The sequence below is a fragment of the Balaenoptera physalus genome (assembly GCF_965194825.1).
Source record: "Balaenoptera physalus genome assembly, chromosome: 3".
NCBI classification, from domain to species: Eukaryota; Metazoa; Chordata; class Mammalia; order Artiodactyla; family Balaenopteridae; genus Balaenoptera; species Balaenoptera physalus.
Window position 1 is genome coordinate 149,573,077 of NC_138890.1, and position 22,143 is coordinate 149,595,219.

Here is a 22,143-nt window from a genome sequence, read left to right on the forward strand (position 1 = left end):
AGAACTACCATACGACCCAGCAGTCCCACTACTGGGCATATACCCTGAGAAAACCATAATTCAAAAAGAGTCATGTACCACAATGTTCATTGCAGCACTGTTTACAATAGACAGGACATGGAAGCAACCTAAGTGTCCATCAACAGATGAATGGATAAAGAAGATGTGGCACATATATACAATGGAATATTACTCAGCCATAAAAAGGAATGAAACTGAGTTATTTGTAATGAGGTGGATGGACTTAGAGTCTGTCATACAGAGTGAAGCAAGTCAGAAAGAGGAAAACAAATACTGTATGCTAACACACATATATGGAATCTAAAAAAGCGGTACTGATGAACCTAGTGGCAGGTCAGGAATAAAGATGCAGACGTAGAGAACAGACTTGAGGACACAGCAGGATAGGGGAAGCTGGGATGAAGTGAGAGAGTAGCACTGACATGTATACACTACCAAATGTAAAATGGATGGCTAGTGAGAAGCTGCTGCATAGCACAGGGAGATCAGCTCAGTGCTTTGTGATGACCTAGAGGAGTGGGATAGGGAGGGTGGGAGAGAGGCTCAAGAGGGAGGAGATATGGGGATATATGTGTACATATAGCTGATTCACTTTGTTGTACAGCAGAAACTAACACAACATTGTAAAGCAATTATACTCCAATAAAGATATTAAAAAACAAAGAAAAACAAAAGGGCAACATGCACCCCAATGTTCACTGAAGCACTATTTACAATAGCCAGGACATGGAAGCAACATAAATGTCCATCAACAGATGAATGGATAAAGAAGATGTGGTACATATGTATACAGTGGACGATTATTCAGCCATAAAAAAGAACAAAATTGGGTCATTTGTAGAGACACGGTTGGACCTAGAGACTGTCATACAGAGTGAAGTAAGTCAGAAAGAAAAAAACAAATATCATCTATTAACACATATATGTGGAATCTAGAAAAATGGTACAGATGAACCTGTTTGCAAGGCAGAGATAGAGACACAGGTGTAGAGAACAAACGTATGGACACCAAGGAGGGAAAGTGGGGGTGGGATGAATTGGGAGACTGGGACTGACGTATGTGCACTACCATGTGTAAAACATATAGCTAGTGGGAACCTTCTGTATAGTGCAGGGAGCTCAGCTCGGTGCTCTGCAGTGACCTAGATGGATGGGATGGGGGAGGGGTGGGAAGGAGGTCCAAGAGGGAGGGGATATATGTATACATATAGCTGATTCACTTCGTCATACAACAGAAACTGACACAACATTGTAAAGCAACTATACCCCAATTTTTTAAAAAGTCAAAAAAATTCATCCAGAAATATGTACTGAATATCAGCTATCTTCTAGGCATTATATTCATGATGATTAAAAAACAAAAGCAAAACCCTTATGCACACCATTCTTGGGTTGTTGTTGTTGTTTAATTTGGGGAATGAGGGGTACAGAATGCAATAGAAAAATAAGGAAAGTAATAAGCATAGTACTTAAAGTTGATACAAATAAACATTTGAGTCAGCAGACTTAAAATATTTTCTTCCAGTTTTATTGAGATATAACTGACACATAGCACTGTATAAATTTAAGGTGTACAGCATAATTATTTGATTTACATACATTAGGGACTGACTATCACAATAAGTTTACTGTGATAGATACTAAAGAAATAGAAACTTGTTTTCTTGTGATGAGAACTCTTAGAATTTACTCTTAAAAACTTTCATATATATTGTACAGCAGCGCTTATTATATTTATTGTGTTGTATATTACATCCTTAGTATTGTAACTGGAAATTTGTATATTTTGACTGCCTTCCTCCACTTCCCCCTCCCCTACACCCACCTCTGGTAACCACAAATTTTATCTATTTTTCTGAGTTTGTTTTTGAAGTATAACAACACTGTGTTAGTTCTTGGCACACAAGATAGGGATTTGATATTTCTATACACTTCAAGCTGATCACAATGATAAGTCGAGTTACCATCTGTCACCATTCAAAGATATTACATAGTTATTGACTATATTCCCCACACTGTACATTTCATACCCATGACTCATTAATTTTATAACTGAAGTTTGTACCTCTTAACCTCCCTCACCTATATCTTTCCTCCCCCTACCCCACTCCCCTCTGGCAACCACCTGTTTGTTCTCTGTATCTATTCGTCTGTTTTTGTTTTGTTTTGTTTTTTAGATTCCACAAATAAGTAAGACCATGCAGTATTTGTCCTTCTCTGAGTTATTTCACTTAACATAATAACCTCTAGGTCCATCCATATTGTCGCAAATGGCAAGATGTGATTCATTTTCATGGCTGAGTAATATTCCATTGTGTGTATATATATATATATATATATATATATATAGATATATAGATATATATAGATATATATATCTATATATCTATATATATATATATATATACACACACCACATCTTCTTTATCCATTCATCTGTTGATGGACATTTATGTTGCTTCCATGTCCTGGCTATTGTAAATAGTGCTTCAGTGAACATTGGGGTGCATATATCTTTTCTAATTAGTGTTTTTGTTTTCTTTGGATAATACACAGGAGTGGAATTGTTGGATCATATGGTAGTTATATTTTTAATTTTTTGAGGAACCTCCATACTGTTTTCCATAGTAGCTGCACCAATGTACATTCCTACCAACAGGGCATAAGGGTTCCCTTTTTTCCACATCCTGGCTAATGTTTATTATTTGTTGTCTTCTTGATGCAAGCCATTCTGAAAGGTGTGAGATGATATCTCATTGTGGTTTTGATTTGCATTTCCCTTTTGATAAGTGATGTTGAGCATCTTTTCATGTACCGGTTGGCCATCTGTATATCTTCTTTGGAAAATTTCTATTCAGATCCTCTGCCCATTTTTTAATCAGGTTTTATGTTTTTTGATGTTGAGTTGTATGAGTTCTTTGTATATTTTGGATAGTAACCCCTTATCAAATACACTGTTTGCAAATATCAATTTCTTCTCCCATTCAGTAGGCAGCCTTTACATTTTGTTGGTATTTTCCTTCACTGTGCAAAAGCTTTTTAGTTTGATGTATTCCCATTTGTTTATCTTTGCTTTCGTTTCCCTTGCCTAAGCAGACAGATCCAAAAACAATTACTAAGACCGACGTCAAAGAGCATACTACCTATGTTTTCTTTGAGAGACTTTATGGTTTCCAGTCTTAGGTTTAAGTCTTTAATCCATTTTGAATTTATTTTTGTGTATGGTGTGAGAGAGTAGTCCAGTTTGATTCTTTCCCATGTAGCTGTCCAGTTTTCCCACCACTGTTTGTTGAAGAAGCTGTCTTTTCTCCATTGTATATTCTTCACTGCTTTGTCATAGATTATTTGCCCATATAAAAGTGGGTTCATTTCTGGGCTCTCTATTCTGTCCCATTGAACTGTGTGTCTGTTTTTGTGCCAGTACTATACTGTTTTGATTACCATAGCTTTGTAGTGTAGTTGGAAATCAGGTCACATGATACCTCCACTTTTGTTCTTTCTCAAGATTGTTTTGCCTATTTGAGGTCTTTTGTGTTTCTGTACAAATTTAAGAATTATTTGTTCTAGTTCTGTGAAAAATGTCATTGGTATTTTGATAGGGATTGCACTGAATCTGTAGATTTCCTTAGGTAGTATAGTCATTTAAACAATACTAATTCTTCCAATTCATGAACACAGGATATCTTTCCATTTGTTTGTGTCATCTTCAATTTCTTTTATCATTGTCTTATAGTTTTACAAGTACAGGTCTTTTACCTCCTTAGATTTATTCCTTGGTATTTTATTCCTTTTGATGTGGTTGTAAATGGGATTGTTTCCTTAATTTCTCTAATAGTTCATTGTTAGTTAAGAAATGCAACAGATTTCTGTATATTAATTTTGTAACCTGCTACTTTACTGAATTCATTGATGAGCTCTACTAGTTTTCTGGTAGCATCTTTAGGATTTTCTATGTTTAGTGTCATGTCATCTGCAAACAGTGACAATTTTACTTCTTCCTTTCCAATTTGGATTTATTTTATTTTTCTGATTGTTGTGGCTAGAACTTCCAATACTACATTGAATAAAAGTGGCGAGAGTGGACATCCTTGTGTTCTTCCTGATCTTAGAAGAAATGCACTAAGCTTTTCGCCATTGACTATGATGTTAGCTGTGGGCTTATCATATGGGCTTTATTGTGTTGAAGTATGTTCCCTCTAAACCCACTTTCTGGAGAGTTTTTTTTATCATAAATCGATGTTGAATTTTATCAAAAGCTTTTTGGCATCTGTTGAGATGATCATATGATTTCATTCTTCAGTTTGTTAATGTGGTGTATCATATTGATTGATTTGCAAATACTGAACCATCCTTGTACCCCTGGGATAAATCCCACTTGATCATGGTGTATGCTCCTTTGAATGTATTGTTGAATTTGGTTTGCTAATATTTTGTTGAGGATTTTTGCATTTGTCCATCAATGATATTGGCCTGTAATTTTCTTTTTTGTGATCTCTTTATCTGGTTTTGATATTGGGGCAATGCTGGCCTTGTGGAATCAGTCTGTAAGTGTTTCTTCCTCCTCAATTTTTTGGAATAGTTTGAAGAGGATACATGTTACTCTTCTCTAAATGTTTGGTAGAATTCACCTATGAAGCCATCTGGCTCCAGGCTTTTGTTTGTTGGGAGTTTTTTATTATTATTATTGATTCGTTTTCATTACTGGTAATCAGTCTATTCACATTTGCTATTTCTTCCTGATTCAGTCTTGCGAGATTGTACATTTCTAGAAATTTGTCCATTTCTTCTAGGTCATCCATTTCATTGGTGTATAATTGTTCATATAATTTCTTATGATCCTTTGTATTTCTGTGGTATCAGTTGTTACTTCTTTTTCACTTCTGATTTTATTGATTTGGGCCCTCTTTTTATCTTTTCAAAGAACCAGCTCTCAGTTTCATTGATCTTTATTATTGTTTTATTAGTCTCCATTTATTTATGCTCTGATATATATGATCTTTTTCCTTCTAACTTTGGGTTTTGGTTGTCCTTCTTTTTCTAATTCCTTTAGGTGTAATGTTGGGTTTTTTTTTTTTGAGATGTTTCTTGTTTCCTGAGGTAGGCTTGTATGGCTAAAATTTCCTTAGAACTGCTTTTGTTGCATCCCACAGACTTCGGATCTTTGTGTTTTGTTTTCGTCTGTCTATAGGTATTTTTTTATTTCTTCTTTTATTTCCTCAGTGATCCATTGGTTGCTTAGCAGAATGTTATTTAGTCTCCACATGTTTGTGTTTTTTGAAGTTTTTTCTTGTAGCTGATTTCTAGTCTCCTATATTGTATTTGGAAAAGATGCTTGATATGATTTCAGTTATCTTAAATTTACTGAGACTTGTTTTGTGGCATAATGTGATCTATCCTGTAGAATGTTCCATGTACATTTTAAAGAATGTTTATTTGCTGCTTTTGGATGGAAGGTATATGTGTGTGTGTGTGTGTGTGTGTGTGTGTGTGTGTGTATCTCCATTTGGTTAAATGTATTTTTTTTTAAGGAAAATATTTTTATTGAAATGGGTAATTGGAACTGGGAAGGAAATGTCGGGATATTTATCTGTTTCTTTCATACATAGAGTGTGTTTGTGATTTGCAGTGTCTGAATTAAGGTTTCATTAAGATCTCACTTTCATCAAGGATAGGTTCATCTGAAGAAAAACCAGCCAACCAAAAGGAAAACCCTTAAATCACAAGATACCATTGCCAAAGTCAAAGAGCATATGTGAAGTACATATTCTCTAGTCAAGCTGATCCATGCTGTGTTCTTTTTTTTAATTGTTTGCCACTTTATTATGCTTCTCTGATATTACATTTTTATAAACTGAAGGTTTGTGGCAACTCTGAGTTGAGTAAGACTATTGCCACCATTTTCCCAACAGCATTTGCTCACTTAGTGTCTCAGAGTCACATTTTGGTACTTCTCACAATATTACAAGCTTTTTCATTATTACTAAATTATGGTGATCTGTGATCAGTGATCATTTTTTAGAGGTCTTATACTTATTTATTTATTTATTTATTTTTTTTGTAGTGAATACAGAGAGATGTCAGAGGAGCTAGTTAGAGTAGCAAGTATTAAATTTATTTATTTATTTATTTATTTATGGCTGTATTGGGTCTTCATTTCTGTGCGAGGGCTTTCTCTAGCTGTGGCAAGTGGGGGCCACTCTTCATCGCGGTGCGCGGGCCTCTCACTATCACGGCCTCTCTTGTTGGGGAGCACAGGCTCCAGACACGCAGGCTCAGTAATTGTGGCTCACGGGCCCAGTTGCTCCACGGCATGTGGGATCTTCCCAGACCAGGGCTTGAACCCGTATCCCCTGCATTGGCAGGCAGACTCTCAACCACTGCGCCACCAGGGAAGCCCCTATTTTTTTTAATTTTTATTTTATATTGGAGTATAGTTGATTTACAGTGTTGTGTTTCAGGTGTACAGCAGGGTGATTTAGTTATACATATACATATATCCATTCTTTTTCAGATTCTGTTCCCATGTAGGTTATTACAGAATATTGAGGAGAGTTCCCTGTGCTATACAGTAGGTCCTTGTTGATTATCTGTTTTATTTATAGTAGTGTCTATATGTTAATCCCAACTTCCTAATTTATCCCTTCCCCCCACCTTTTGCCTTTGGTAACCATAAGTTTGTTTTCTAACTCTGTGAGTCTGTTTCTGTTTTGTAAATAAGTTCATTTGTATGTTTATTATATTCCACATATAAGTGATATCGTATGATATTTGTCTTTGTCTGACTTACTGCACTTAGTATGATAATCTCTATGTCCATCCATGTTGCTGCAAATGGCATTATTTCATTCTTTTTTATGGCTGAGTAATATTCCATTATACGTATATACCACATCTTCTTTATCCATTCATCTGTCGATGGACATTTAGGTTGCTTCCATGTCTTGGCTATGGTAAATAGTACTGCAATGAATATTGGGGTGGCTGTATCTTTTTGGAGTATGGTTTTCTCCAGATATATGCCCAGGAGTGGGATTGCAGGATCATATGGTAGCTCTATCTTTAGTTTTTAAGGAACCTCCCTACTGTTCTCCATAGTGGCTGCACCAATTTACATTCCCACCAACAGTGTAAGGGGGTTCCCTTTTTTCCACACCCTCTCCAGCATTTACTGTTTGTAGACTTTCTGACGATGGCCATTCTGACTGGTGTGAGGTGATACCTCATTATAGTTTTGATTTGCATTTCTCTAGTAATTAGCAACGTTGAACATCTTTTCATGTGTTTTTTGGCCATCTGTATGTCTTCTTTGGAGAAATGTCTATTTAGATCTGTGCATTTTTTGGTTGGGTTTTTTGTTTTTTTGATATTGAGCTGCATAAGCTGTTTGTATATTTTGGAGATTAATCCTTTGTCGATTGCTTCATTTGCAAGTATTTTTTCCCATTCTGTGAGTTGTCTTTTTGTTTATAGTTTTCTTGGTGGTGCAAAAGCTTTTAAGTTTAATTAGGTCCCATTTGTTTGTTTTTGTTTTTATATTTCTTACTCAAGGGGGTGAATCCAAAAGGATATTGCTGCAATTTATGTCAAACAGTGTTCTGCCTGTGTTTTCCTCTAAGAGTTTTATAGTATCTGGTCTTACATTTAGGTCTTTAATCCATTTTGTGTATATTTTTGTGTATGGTTTTAGTACATTCTCTAACTTCATTCTTTTACATGTAGCTGTCCAGTTTTCCCAGCACCACTTACTGAAGATACAGTCTTGTCTCCACTGTATATTCTTGCCTCCTTTGTTATAGATTAATTGACTGTAGGTGTGTGAGTTTATTTCTGGGCTGTATATCCTGTTCCATTGATCTATATTTCTGTCTTTTTGCCAGTACCATACTGTTTTGATTACTGTAGCTTTATAGTATAGCCTGAAGTCAGGGGGCCTGATTCCTCCTGCTCTGTTTTTCTTTCTCAAGATTGCTTTGCCTATTTGGGGTCTTTTGTGTTTCCATACAAATTTTAAGTTTTTTGTTCTAGATCTGCAAAAACTGCCATTGGTCATTTGATAGGGATTGCATTAAATCTGTAGATTACCTTGGGTAGTATAGTCATTTTGACAATATTGATTCTTCAATCCAAGAACATGGTATCTTTTCATCTGTTTATGTCGTCTTTGATTTTTTCATAAGTATCTTACAGTTTTCAGAGTACAGGTCTTTTGCCTCCTTAGGTAGGTTTATTCCTAGGTATTTTATTCTTTTTTATGCAATAGCAAATGGGATTGTTTCCTTAATTTCTCTTTCTGATCCTTCTTTCTTTATGTATATAAATGCAACAGATTTCTGTGTATTAATTTTGTATCCTGCAACTTTACTGAATTCATTGATGAGCTCTAGTAGTGTTCTGGTAGCATCTTTAGGATTTTCTATGTATAGTATTATGTCATCTGCAGGCAGTGACAGTTTTACTTCTTCTTTGCCAATTTGAATTCCTTTTATTTATTTTTCTTCTCTGATTGCCATGGCTAGGACTTCCAAAACCATGTTGAATAAAAGTGGCGAGAGTGGACATCCTTGTCTTGTTCCTGATCTTAGAGGAAATGCCTTAAGTTTTTCACCATTGAATATGTTGTTAGCTGTGGGTTTGTCATATATGGCCTTTATTATGCTGAGGTATGTTCCCTCTATGCCCACTTTCCAGAGAGTTTTTTTAATCATAAATGGGTGTTGAATTTTGTCAAAAGCTTTTTCTGCATCTGTTGAGATAATCATATGGTTTTTATTGTTCACTTTGTTAATGTGGTGTATCACACTGATTGATTTGTGGATACTGAAAAATCCTTGCATTCCTGGGATAAATCCCATTTGATCATGGTGTATGATCCTTTTAATATATTGTTGGATTCAGTTTGCTAGTATTTTGTTGAGGATTTTTGCGTCTTTGTTTATTGGTGGTATTGGCCTGTAATTTTCTTTCTTTCTTTTTTTTTTTTTTTTGTGGTATCTGTCTGGTTTTGGTATCAGGGTGATGGTGACCTCACAGAATGAGTTTGGGAGTGTTCCTTCCTCTAAAATTTTTAAAAATAATTTTAGAAGGATAGGTGTCAACTCTTCTCTAAATGGGTAGGGCCAGGTCTTGGCATCAAAATGGGGGCCTCCAGGACAACTCACACCAGTGAGTACTCCCCAGTACCTTCACCACCAGTGTCCTTGTCCCCACAGTGAGCCACAGCCACCCCTCCACCTCTCCAGGAGACCCTCCAAGCCCAGCAGGTAGGTCTGGCCCAGGCGCCTATGAAGTCACTGCTTTTTCCCCTGGATCCTGGTGCACACGAGACTTTGTGCACACCCTCCAAGAGTGAAGTTTGTTTCCCCCAGTCCTGTGAAGTTCCTGCAATCAAGCCCCGCTGGGCTTCAAAGCCAAACGCCCTGTGGGCTCCTCCTCCCAATTCCAAACCCCAAACTGGGAAGCCTGATATGGGGCTCAGAACTCTCACTCCTATGGGAGAACCTCTGTGATATAATTATTTTCCAGTTTTTGGGTCACCCACCCAGCAGGTTTGAGATTTGATTGTATCACAGATGCACCCCTTCTACCAACTCGTTGTGGGTGGCTTCTTCTTTGTTTTGGAAGTAGAATATCTTTTTTGGTAGGTTTCAGTCTTTTTTGTTGATGGTTCACAGTTAGTTGTGATTTTGGTATTTTCTTAAGAGGAGGTGAGCTCAGGTTCTTCTACTCCACCATCTTGTCCTTGGACCCTGTTCCAATCTGTGTTAATGTGGTCCGTGAACCAGTAGCATCAGCTTCCTCTGGGAGCTTGTTTAATGTACCATTTAAGGCCAGTGTTTCCTTATTGATTTTCTTTCTGGATGATCTGCCTGCTGATGTATGCATGGTGTTAAATTCCTCTACTATTATTGAGTTACTGTCAATTTTTCCCTTTATGTCTGTTAATATTTGCTTTATGTATTTAGGTGCTCCTATGTTGGGTGAATATATATTTACCTTTGTTATATCTTCTTCTTGGATTGATTTCTTGATCATTGTATAATGTTCTTTGTCTCTTGTTACAATCTTTGTTTTAAGGTCTATTTTGTCTGATACCTGTATTGCTACCATGGCTTTCTTTTCACTTCTATTTCCATCCCCTCACTTTCAGTCTGTGTCTTTAGATCTGAAGTGAGTCTCTTATAGGCATACAGGTTTTGTATTTGTATCCCTTCAGCCACTCTATGTCTTTTAATTGGAGCATTTAGTTCATTTATATTTAAAGTAATTATTGATAGATATGTACTTATTGCCATTTTGTTAATTGTTTTTGTAGTTCTTTTTTGTTCCTTTCTTTTCTTCACTTCTTTTGTGATTTGATGACTATCTTTAGTGTTATGTTTGGATTCCTTTTCCTTTTTTGTGTATCTATGAGAGATTTTTGGTTTGTGGTTACCATGAGGTTTATATATAGCCATATATATATAATTATTTTAAGTTGCTGATCTCTAAGTTCAAATGCATTTTAACAACCCTGCATTTTTACTCCCCTCTCCCATGTTTACTGTTTTTGACATATTTTATATGTGTTTGTTTTGTATATCCCTTAACTACTTATTGTGGATATAGATGATTTTGCTACTTTTGCCTTTTAATCTTTCTACTAGCTTTATACATGGTTGATTTATTACCTTTATTGCATATTTGTCTTTACCACTTAAATTTTCCTTTTATAATGTTCATGTTTCTAACTATGGCATTTTCTTTTTCACTTAGAGAAGTTCCTTTTAGCATTTCTTGTAAAGCTGGTTTGGTGGTGCTGAATTTTTTTAGCTTTTGCTTGTCTGAAAAACTTTTGATCTCTCTATCAAATCTAAATGAAAGCTTTACCAGGTAGAGTATTCTTAGTTGTAGATTTTCCCCTTTCATCACTTGAAATATATCATGCCCTTCTGGCCTGCAGAGTTTCTGCTGAAGAGTCACCTGATAGCCATATGGGAGTTCTTTTCTACTCATTGCTTTTCCCTTGCTGATTTTTTTTTTAATTGGGGTATAGTTGATTTACAGTGTTGTGTTAGTTTCAGGTGTACAGCAAACTGAATCTGTTATACATATACATATATCCACTCTTTCTTAGATTCTTTTCCCATATAGGCTATTACAGAGTATTGAGTAGAGTGCCCTGTGCTATACAGTAGGTCCTTATTAGTTATCTATTTTATATATAGTAGTGTGTATGTGTCAATCCCAGTCTTCCGATTTATCCCTCCCCCCCACATACCCCTGGTAACCATAAGTTTATTTTCTACATCTGTAACTATTTCTGTTTTGTTTTGTTTTTTATAAGATTTCTTTATTCTTGATTTTATTTTATTTTTGGCTGCGTCGGATCTTAATTGCATAATGCAGGATCTTCATTGAGGCATGCGGGATTTTTGTTGTGGTGTGCAGGCTTCTCTCTAGTTGTGGTGTGCAGGTTTTCTCTCTCTAATTGTGGCACGCAGGCTCCAGGGCATGTGGGCTCTATAGTTTGTGGCACACAGGCTCTCTAGTTGAGGCACACAAGCTCAGTAGTTGTGGTGCATGGGCTTAGTTGCCCCATGGCATGTGGGATCTTAGTTCCCTGACCAGGGATCAAACCCGTGTCCCCTGCATTGTAAGGTGTATTTTTTACACTGGACCACCAGGGAAGTCCCAAACTCTATTTCTATTTTGTAGATAAGTTCATTTGTAGCCTTTTTTAGATTCCACATATGAGTGATATCATGTGATATTTGTCTTTGTCTGACTTCCTTCACTCAGTATGACAATCTCTGGGTCCATTTATGTTGCTGCAAATGGCATTATTTTTTTCTTTTTTATGGCTGAGTAATATTCCATTGTATATATGTACCACATCTTCTTTATCCATTCTTCTGCTGATGGATATTTAGGTTGCTTCCATGTCCTGGCTATTGTAAATTGTACTGCGGTGAACGGTGTGGTGCATGTATCTTTTCTCCAGATAGATGCCCAGGAGTGGGATTGCTGGATCATATGGTAGTTCTATATTTCGTTTTTTAAGGAATCTCCATACTGTTCTCCACAGTGGCTGTACCAGTTTACATTCCCACCAACAATATAAGAGGGTTCCCTTTTTTATCCACACCCTCTCCAGCATCCCTTGCTGATTTTAATTTTCTCCCTTTATCTTTAATTTTTGCCATTTTAATTACATTGTGTCTCAGTATGATCATCTTTGGGTTCCTGTTTTGGGTTCTGTGCTTCCTGGTTCTGGTTGTCTATTTCCTATCCCAGGTTAGGGCAGTTTTTAGCTATTATATCATCAAATATGTCCTCTTCCCATTTCTCTCTCTGTTCTCCATCTGGGAGCCATATAATGTGAATGTTAGTACACTTGATGTTATATCACAGAGGTTTCTGCATTGTCCTCATTTTTTAAATTCTTTTTTTTTTTTCTGTTCAACTTCAGTTATTTCCACTACTCTGCTTTCCAGTTCACTGATCCATTCCTCTGTATCATCTAATCTACTATTTAATCCTTTTAATGTATTTTTTATTGCAGTTTTTCTATTCTTCAGCTCTGTTTCTTTCTCTTTGTTAATCTTCTTACTGTATTCACCCATTCTTCTCCCAGTATCTTTACATTCATTACCTTGAACTCTTTATTGGATAGGTTGCCTATCTTCAGTTCAGTTAGTTCTTCTGAGGTTTTATCTTATTCCTTCATTTGGGATATATTCCTCTGTTGCCTCATTTTCCCTAATTTGCTGTTTTTATTTCTATGTATTTGGTAGGTTGATTATGTTTTCTGACCCTGGAGAAGTTGCCTTTTGTAGGAGATATCCTGTGTGTCCCAGCAGCATACTCCCCTCTGGTCACCAGAGCTATATGCTATAGGGGTGCCCCCTACATGGGCTGCATGGGTCCTTCTTTTGTGATGAGCTGACTACGGTGGGTGGTCTGGTAGGTGTGGCTGGCTTCCTATTAGGTTGATGTGAGGCTCTGCCTTGTGTGGAGACTGCTAGTTGGTGGGGCAGGGCAGGGCACGAGATAGCTGGCTGCAGAGTCCCGGGATTCCCCTGGGTAGTCCTGGCCAGCTTGTAGGCAGAGCTGGGTTCTGGAGTGGGTGACTGCAGAGCCCGTTCCTGACATGGCTGTCTGTGAGTTCCAGGGTGTTCCAAAGCTGATGCTGGCCTGCTGATGAGAGATACAAGGTGTCTCAGAGCTGGTGTCACCCCACTGGTAGGTGGGCCCAGATCCTGGGACTGCTGGCTGAGGGACTCAAGGTGTCTCAGAGCAGATGTTAGCCTGCTGATGGTCAGGCCCAGGGGGTACTGACATGGCAAGCTGCAGTAGTCCTGGGGCTTGTGTCTACCCACTGGTGGGTGAAACTTGGTCTTCACACTTCTGGCTGCAGGGCCCTGAGGGTCCTGGAGCTGGTGTCTGTCTGCCCACTGGTGGGTGGAGCCAGGGTCTCTGGCTCCAGGGCCCAGGAGTCCTGAGGCTAGTCTCAGCACCCACAGGGCTGGGCCCTAGGCCCTCTGGTGGACAGGGCCAGGTCCCAAAGCAGCTTAGGGGGTTTTAAGGCAGCAGGCCTGCTGGTGAGTGGGGCTGTGTCTCCACCCGGCTAGTTGCTTGGCCTGAGGCATCCCAGTACCGGTGCTCACAGACTGGTGGCTGGAGCCTGGTCCTAGTGTTGGAGGGAGAATTCCAAAATGGTGCATGCCAGCACCAGTGCCCTCGTGGTAGAACGAGCTTCCCAAAACAGCTGTCACCAGTGTCTGTGTCCCCAGGGTGAGCTCTAGTTGCCTCTTGTCTCTGCAGGAGACTCTCCAAGATCAGCAGGTGGGTCTGACCCAGGCTCCTTTCAAATTACTTCTTCTGTGCTGGGTCCTGTGAGATTTTGTGTGTGCCCTTTAGGAGTGGAGTCTCTATTCCCCGTAGCCCCTGGCTCTCCTGATTAAGCCCTACTGACCTTTATGCCAAATGTTCTGGGGGCTCATCTTCTCAGTGCAGGACCACTGGGCTTGGGAGCCTGATGTGGGGCTCAAGCCCCTCGCTCGTGGAGAACCTCTGTAATTGTAATTATTCTCCTATTTGTGGTTCACCCACCCAGGGGTATGGGTCCTGACTATACCACATCTCCATCCCTCCTACCTGTCTTGTTGTGGTTCCTTCTTTATATTTTTAGTCGTAGAAGACCTTTTCTGCCAGTCTTCCAATCTTTTGCATCAATAGTTGCTCTGTAAATAGTTGTAATTTTGGTGTGCCTGTGGGCAGAGGTGAGCTTAGCATCTTCCTGCTGAAAGATATTCTTCCAGATGAACAGAACTTTCATTTATTCAGCAAATATTACTGATCACAAGATATGTCTCAGGCAAGTACTAAAAACTGAGGACCCAGAAATGAGTCTGACACATTCCCTGGCCTCACGAAACCCAAAGTCTTACAGACACTGTATTTGCCAACAACATTGAAAGTATTTTCCAGCTTTTGTGGGCAAAATATTATCCCTTCAACCTAGACATAGCCAACAGCAGGGGAACAAGCTTATAACTGTCCCTTTACATTTCCAAGTATGATTTCTATTAAACAGGCATAGGCAAATTGGGATGTCCTAAGTTGCCCCCAATTATAAGCATTGTGTGCTTCAGCTGGGATCCAGTTGGCTGATGAACACAGCAGCCTTCATTGTTTCACAATAATAACGAGAACTGGTGCAATTAAGCCCTGCCGTGATGTTGGGCTCCCAGTCATTGTCTAAACAAGCTGCTAAACATAGGTCTGGAGCACAGGCTCCCAATATAGGTCACCGCTATCCTCCACTCTTCCTTCCAGTTTCCCACTTTCAAACAGGAGGATTCCAGGACCCACATGTTCCCAGGGCTCTGAGGACCATTGAAAAGCTGGGCTCATTATCCAGTGGTTCCCAAGATCAGGCAAGGACACCAGGCTTGGTTGAGCCTCTTTCAGTCATGTAGGTGCTGACCTGACAAATGGGGGCCCTTGGTTGAACAAATGAAGCTGCTCTGGTCAGGGAAGACCTGTCCATGTGGGCCCCTCCTTCCCCATAACCAGCACAAGAGATTCATTTTCTTGGTGGCAGTGCTTTAGAGGCACTGAGGCAGCATTCAGATTCCAGCACCACCATCTGTGTTCCAGCTGTGAGACACTGGGCCAGTTATTAAGCCTCTGTGGAACTTCAGTTTTAAAGGGAGAACAATAGGTATAAGTAAATTTATATGAAGATCAAATGGGATAGTATATGCCAAGCACATTGCCTAGTGTGTGGTAAGTGCTTAAGAAATTGTTATCTGTGTTGTTAAAACAACAGAAATTTAGTCTCACAGTTCTGGAGGCAAGAAGTCCAAAAACCACGGTTCTCGGTAGGGCCATGCTCTCTGTCTCTTAGCTTCTGGTAGTCACCGGCTTTCCTTGGCTTGTAGCTGCATAACTCCAATCTCTGCCCCCATCATCACATGGCCATCTTCCTCTGTGTGTCTGTGTCGTCACATGGCTTTCTCTTTACTGCGTGTGTCTATCTCTTCTCTCTCTATAAGGACACAGTCATGTTGATTAAGTCATCTTAATTTACATCATAATTACATCTGCAAGGAAATATTTCCAAATAAGGTCACATTCACAGGTACCAATGGTTAGGACTTCAACTTTGGGGGAACACTTAAACTTTGGAGGATCCAATTCAACCCAGAACAAAGTTAAAGACTTTGGGGTCCTCTAAGAGGCCTTTTTAGAACAGTAGACACCATAGAGAGAAGTCACACTTCAGCCTTTAGCAGAAAAGGCTCAACACCATTTACAGAACAGTTCAAGATAGAACATAGTGCCATGTTTGAGCAAATGTTAACAATAATAATACAAGTTTGGAGATTGGGACAGAAGGGATCCATGTGGTGCAATATGGCCAAAAGAAGCTTTGTGGAGAGAAGGAATGGAAGCTAAGCTTTCATACTTCCTCTGTTTTCTTTTCTTGTAGTAGCCCCAGAGCACTCACATACTCATGGCAGGGAGGGAGAATGTGGGGCAAAGAGCTACCCCAGATGCATCTTCTCTGTCCACCATCCATAAGGAATTTAGGAGAAGCTGGCTAAGAAATCAGAGCAGCCCTGTGATGCCTAGGCTTCCATGCTGGGCCCTGCCCCAATGCCAGAAGCCTAGGGAGGAAGCCCTGCCTTGTTCTGAACAGCAGCCTACACGATGCACAGCCCAAGCCCCATGGAGAACACCTGCTGCTCTGGTGGGGACGTGGGAGATGAAGAGCTCAGATTTCTATTCCACAGTAGGAACACTTGGCAGAAATATGTACTCTTTCTGAAATGTCAGATCGTGTACAGAAGTTTCCTGGAGGATTAGAGGGCACTGATTTTTATGAAATGTTTAGGAAGAGGCCTGAAGAAGAAAATAATCAGCAATGAAGAGGTTTGGGGTTCTAGGAGCATTATATGTTACCTACTCCCAAGTGCACTTAACACTTGCAAACCAAATGGAATTCTGACAGCTAACAGAAGACATTTCTTCATGAAAATACAAGGCACAGTCAAGGAAATGATGAGTTCTGAGAAGATAAAAAGGATTTTTTTACCTTCATGACCTGAAGGTGAAAATGCATAGAGAGGCAAAAATACTGTCACAGATTTGAGTAAAGAGAATATTACCTCAATTTCTACTTTTACTGACAGTTCTATTTACAAAGGACAGCAGCCTGTTTGGGCAAAAGCTTTTCTTTAGGACTGTTCAAATCTTTCCTGTAATGGAGAAAGATCAACCAGAGCTCTGAGAGGCACTGAAGCAAAGTTTGAAACAATTTCACTTTATAAAGGAAAAATGTGCTATTGGGGCCTTACTGAATTCCTTCCAGACCAGGAGTACATGGGCCAGTGCAGTCTGAGTACCACCCATAGAATATGCAAGGGTGGTCCCTGAGAAATCTAGTCCAATTCCCTGTTTCATGTATGAGGAAAGGAGGGCCGAAATAATTCAGGAACTTACTTGCCCAGATTTAGGGTAGAACAAGGATTAGTACCCAAGTAACTAATTGTATCCTTACCCTGGGAATTATTTGTGCATGTCGTATGCCTTCATCTACATGGTACATTTCTGGAGGGCAGTGACCACATTTTATATATCTATATCCTTTGCTCAGGAAGCATTGGTTAGTTGGCTGATGGGGTGACTGCTTGGTGCTCTGGATGATATGATTGATAAAAGCATGAGCTAGAGTCAAAACTGCCCATGTTCAGATCTGACTATGCCACTTATCAGCTGGATAACATTGTGCAAGTTCTTAACTTCTGTAGGCTTTACGTCTCCTTTTGTAAAATGGAAAGAACAGTTGTATTTACCTGATAGTTGCTGCTATGAAGATTCAATGAAGCGATGCATGTAAAATATTGCATTCAACTATTGCATAACAATCTTGCATAACAAGACATCTCTAAACTCAGTGCTTTAAAACTACAAGCGTGAATTTTTTGCTCAGCTCAAGTTCAGCTGATCTAGCTTGGCTGTGGTTGGCCTCGGCTGCAGGCTGTAGGTTGGGTCTAGGTCTGCTCCATGTGTCTCCTCCTCCTTGGTCCAGTGGCTGCATGAGCCAGAGTCTTCTAACGGTGATGTCAGAAGCTCATCAGGGCAGCCTCGTCCTCCCTCACATTCCAAGGCCCTGCAGGGATCATGTCCACTAACATCCCATTGTCCAAAGCAAGTCAGAGGGCTGAACCCAAAGTCCAGGAGTGGGGAAGTATTCACCACCGGGTGGCCATGGCAAGGGTGGGAATGTATAACATTGCTACACAGGAGTGAATGTCAGTGGATGTCAACCATTATGAATTGTTATGGAGCTTTTCTCAGGAGACACATAAAGTCTTCCATCAATAGAAGTCGCACTTATTCACTTACAAAAGGATAATCTTTGGTTTTTTTCCTATTTTTTTTCTCCTCCCACAGATTTACTTTGCACCAAGGACAAGTTATCAGCCAGTTTCTGCCAGACACTAAAAACCATGAAGAAATGTTCTGTGCCCACCGTGAGGGCTCAGTGCTGCCTCTCGTGTTCCCAGACACACATCGTCCACACCCAAAGGCCAAGAAAGCGACAGCCACTCAAAAATCCCAGAGCACCCTAAGTCCAGAAGAAAGCCACCCTCCACCATAGACTGCAGCAGCCTGCTGACCGTGACATGTTCTAGGCCCAGGGACCACTTCATTGCGGTTTTACTCTGTGTATTTCAGGTTCAACTTTGGCTCATAACTAAACAAAGCCCATTGTTCTTTAGCCACAAAACGTCCCACACAGGAGACATGGGACTGTAATACTCACCGTTCCCTGATAGGCAGGTGAGGTATCCAGGAGAATCGGGCCTCTCGTGAGATCAGCTCGTGGGAAAGGTACCAAGGTGGGCAAGTCTGTGAAATGATGTCTTTTGTTCCTCCCTTAAAGATAAAAACAGAGAGAGACCAGATTTTTTCCCAGACTACCTCAAGAGTATCAGGAAACAGAGCCACACTTATCCAGGGAACAAATAATCTTGTTAATTTACCTTGGTGAAATCACCCTTTTTTTGTCTCCCTACTTGGGGCAGCTGCTGTTTAAAATGTCATGGGAGAGCTTTCAGGAACATTCTTGTAATTCATCCAGGCAGGGGACTGCTTTCTTCACCCCGTGTTCAGCTGGGGCAGGAAGAGAAAGTGCTGGCTTCACCGTCAGTCTGTCCCTAATCCCTATGGACTCTTCGTCTGGGCTGTTTAGACTCCCATTCCTTCCTGGAGACACTAGAAGAAGAGGACATGGGCAGGAACTGTAAGCTTTAGTAAACCTAAGGGATTTAGGTTAGTTCTACAGAAGACATTTCTGACTTAAGGATAATTTCTATGAAAACTCTTAAAAAGCAAATGAACAGAAATCGATTTCTTGCTAGTATAAGGAAGAGAACATGGGCTTTTTGTTCTTCCCACTTCTCTGGCAAATACCCATTCCTTTGCAGGAGAGCAAATGAGTCTTCCTGTGTGACTTTCCCTTCTCTAGCATATTCCCTGCCTGAGTCTTCAGTTCAGGGTGAACGTCTTTTCACCACTAGGGGTTTACACACCACAACTGCTACGGCCAGATCCACAGCTGCAACCTGCCCCCGCCTACCCTCAGGTTGGAAAATGGAGCTCTAGATTAAAATATTTCTGAGAACCAGGTAAATTGTATTAAGTATAGAAAAACTTAGTATAAACTTATAGTCTCGAGAAAAAAAACTTGAAAAGTGAGGTAAATCTGATCTATTCTCTAGCGCACCCAATAGTTACTTTTGAGGACCTGTTTTCTGGGGTGAACAGGTGAGTCAGGTAGTCCAAAAAAGTGAAATGAAAGTTAGAATGCTTATTCTGGATGTTCCCATCATCACCCATCAGGAGTCAAAGTAGGCTGTGGTCTCAGATTCAAGGTGAATTTCCTGGTTTGTAAGGGGAGGTATTTATATGAACTGAACGTGGAAAATGGGGGGTGTGGAGCCCCCAGGGGAAGAAGCCCTCAGAATCAGCTCTTGACAGGGGAAGGCAGGAGAGTGGCCTTCACGTAATGGGCAGCGTGTCTTCAGTCTCATGCACAGGTACCATTAACATTCACCATGGAGCACAGTATCCCATCTCTCCCTTGAATTATCTATCCATTCAGCAGAATGGTGCTATTGAAAAATGGTGCTAATGTCTAGTTGGTGGCAGAACAAATATAAACATATAGATAGATGTACAAGTGGGCAAGTCCACATGCATCTTCTGTTAAATTTGTAATGGTGTTGCTGGCCAACGCCAGTTCTATTGCTTGGATACCAGAAGCTTAAATTTTTTATATTATGCGCTTTTTTTTCAAGCCATTACTGTGTATTATTCTGATAAATGCCTGTGGAAAATAAAACACTGGGGTTGGGATGAAATTTGAAATAGAGCAGAAACAGGAGGTGAATAGAAATGTTTACCAAAACCAGGGAATTTATTTCTATTTAATTATGTTCTTGTATTCTGTCTTTAAATCCAAACATTGCTGGCCAGTGACAGTCTCTGGTGAAATAAGTTTTAGCAAGAAGATGCTTACATTGTCAGTGATGTGAGTGGAAAAGAACCTGATTTTTTCTAATGAGGCAGTTCTCAAAAACCCCCTGAAGTATAGTGTAGGCTTTCAGGGAGATTAATTTAGTAAAGTGGATGGATTTAACTTGAGCCGGTACTCTGCTATCCTAGGATCATGCATGTCATCACAGACCTGGATATGACCAGTCTTACAAAACTCAGGAACAAACTCCGATTCCTACTGACCTCAGCAAACTAAACTAGGCCAGATTTCCCAATATGTAAATTGTTATTTATGACCCATGTGGCAAAGAAAGATGGTAGAAATGTAGGACGGGTCTGTCCAGGTGCTCCATTCTAGGCCTTTCTCTAGTTTCTCAAAGGCAGAATATTGGCCCCTAACCCTGCATCATGGACATTCACTTCCTGTGTGGGGCTGTGTTGTAAGACAGTTGGGTAGCAGCTGTCCTTCTGGACCCCAGAATCAAGACAGCACTTGCTGCTAGAGTCATTTGACATGGTTGTTGCCTTGACAGTCATGCAGCTTTGGGTCATCAGGGTTTTGACAGGTCCCCGTGCTTGCAATAAGAGAGGGACCTCAGATTAACAGGGAGACTCTGAAGGCAAGAGCCTAAATGGTATCTGACCATCCTTTTGGTGCTCATGTAGGCCAACATGAAGTAGCGTTGTTGGTTTATTTCTTCCATGGCCTCCTTCCCACCTTGAACAAGCAACTGAGATGTATAGCAAGAGACACTGGATACACATCTACCATGAATCAGAGAGGCCGCCACAGGGCCTGGTGCTTAAATACATGAAGGTTCTCAAACCCAATTTGGTTTACGTTGCCTCTCCCAGTGGTAGAGTTAGCTCTTCTCTGAAAAGGTGTAGGTTAATTTAATTCTTAAACATCGAAACATAATTCAACACACCACAAGGAAACAATATTTTAAGAGACTAAATAGTGACTATTTTTGTAAAACAGAAAATCATTTTGTGATACAAGCAATGGCCCCTTTGTAGGAATGACTCGTTTTAATATTTGGTTTTCTTAATCAAGAGTGCAGCTCCATCCAATCTCCTGACCCATCTCTACTTGGTGGAGTCATCCCAGTGTGATGCTTTCGGATATTTAGTGAATGTTTTTGATAACCTTCATCACATTTCTGGAACACAAGTTGAGGAATTTATATTGTTTCAGATCATAATTTCCCAATCAGTTGGCTAAAATCCTCCAAACTCTGAAAGCTACACATTGCTACCCCAGAGATTACAGGTCTTAGCTCTTCTCCCTTCTGACTTTAGGATCAAGCCCTGGGACAATGAATCCGTGCATAGTGATTCACTTTCAAGAGAGAGACCACGTGACATGAACTGTTTGGTGCTAAAACTTAGCCAACATATTTGATGCTACTCTTTTTCTGTTGTATTGCTAGTTCAAATATTATTAGTAGTATTATTTTTAAGTTATGTCATTAAAAAAAACCTGGCTGGGGGAAGCACAATTCTACCTATCACTGTCCTCCAAAGTGGTTGTATGTGGTACACGGCCTCATCCATTGCCCTCTCTGCATCTCTGCTGCTTTGCCAGGCCCAGCCTCCTTAAGGGGTACCTTGGTGGGTACCTCAGTATTTAAAACCAGATTGTAACCATAGCCTGCCATTGTGTGGCATCAATAAATGGCCAAACTCACTGATGTTCCCATGTGATTCATTTACCCCTACTGCGAGACTCCCACCACCCACCAGAGCAACCCTGGAATTCAGCAACCTGGAGAAGGATGCTGTCAATCCTTCCTGCCCCACTCCCTGCACATTCCTTCCTGCTCCACCCCTAAATCAGTATGTCATGAGATGAGTCGCATCCCAGGTGAGGAAGAACTGAGGTCTCTTCTCATGAATGATTGTGCAAAAACTGACACAAGCCACCATATGATAATCTGAAGTGATGCCTGAAATCCTCCACAATCCCAGATCCAATGTATTCATAAGTGCAGCTCACAGGATAATCTAGTCCCTCAATCTATCCAAAGTGTAGACATAATGCTTAAGAGAAAGTAATAACGATGATGA

At 40.1% G+C, this 22,143-nt stretch overlaps 1 protein-coding gene across 1 annotated transcript in view; it reads left to right on the plus strand.

Annotated features, from left to right (window-relative positions):
• ADAMTS12 (ADAM metallopeptidase with thrombospondin type 1 motif 12) overlaps nt 1-21,763 on the plus strand; it is a 405,596-nt gene extending 383,833 nt beyond the window's left edge. Inside the window, 2 exon segments of the mRNA XM_082453678.1 lie at nt 17,965-18,071; nt 18,074-21,763. Coding sequence (XP_082309804.1) covers nt 17,965-18,071; nt 18,074-18,172 — 206 coding nt within the window. The 3' untranslated portion in view covers nt 18,173-21,763.
• Nucleotides 21,764-22,143: the final 380 nt, after the last annotated feature.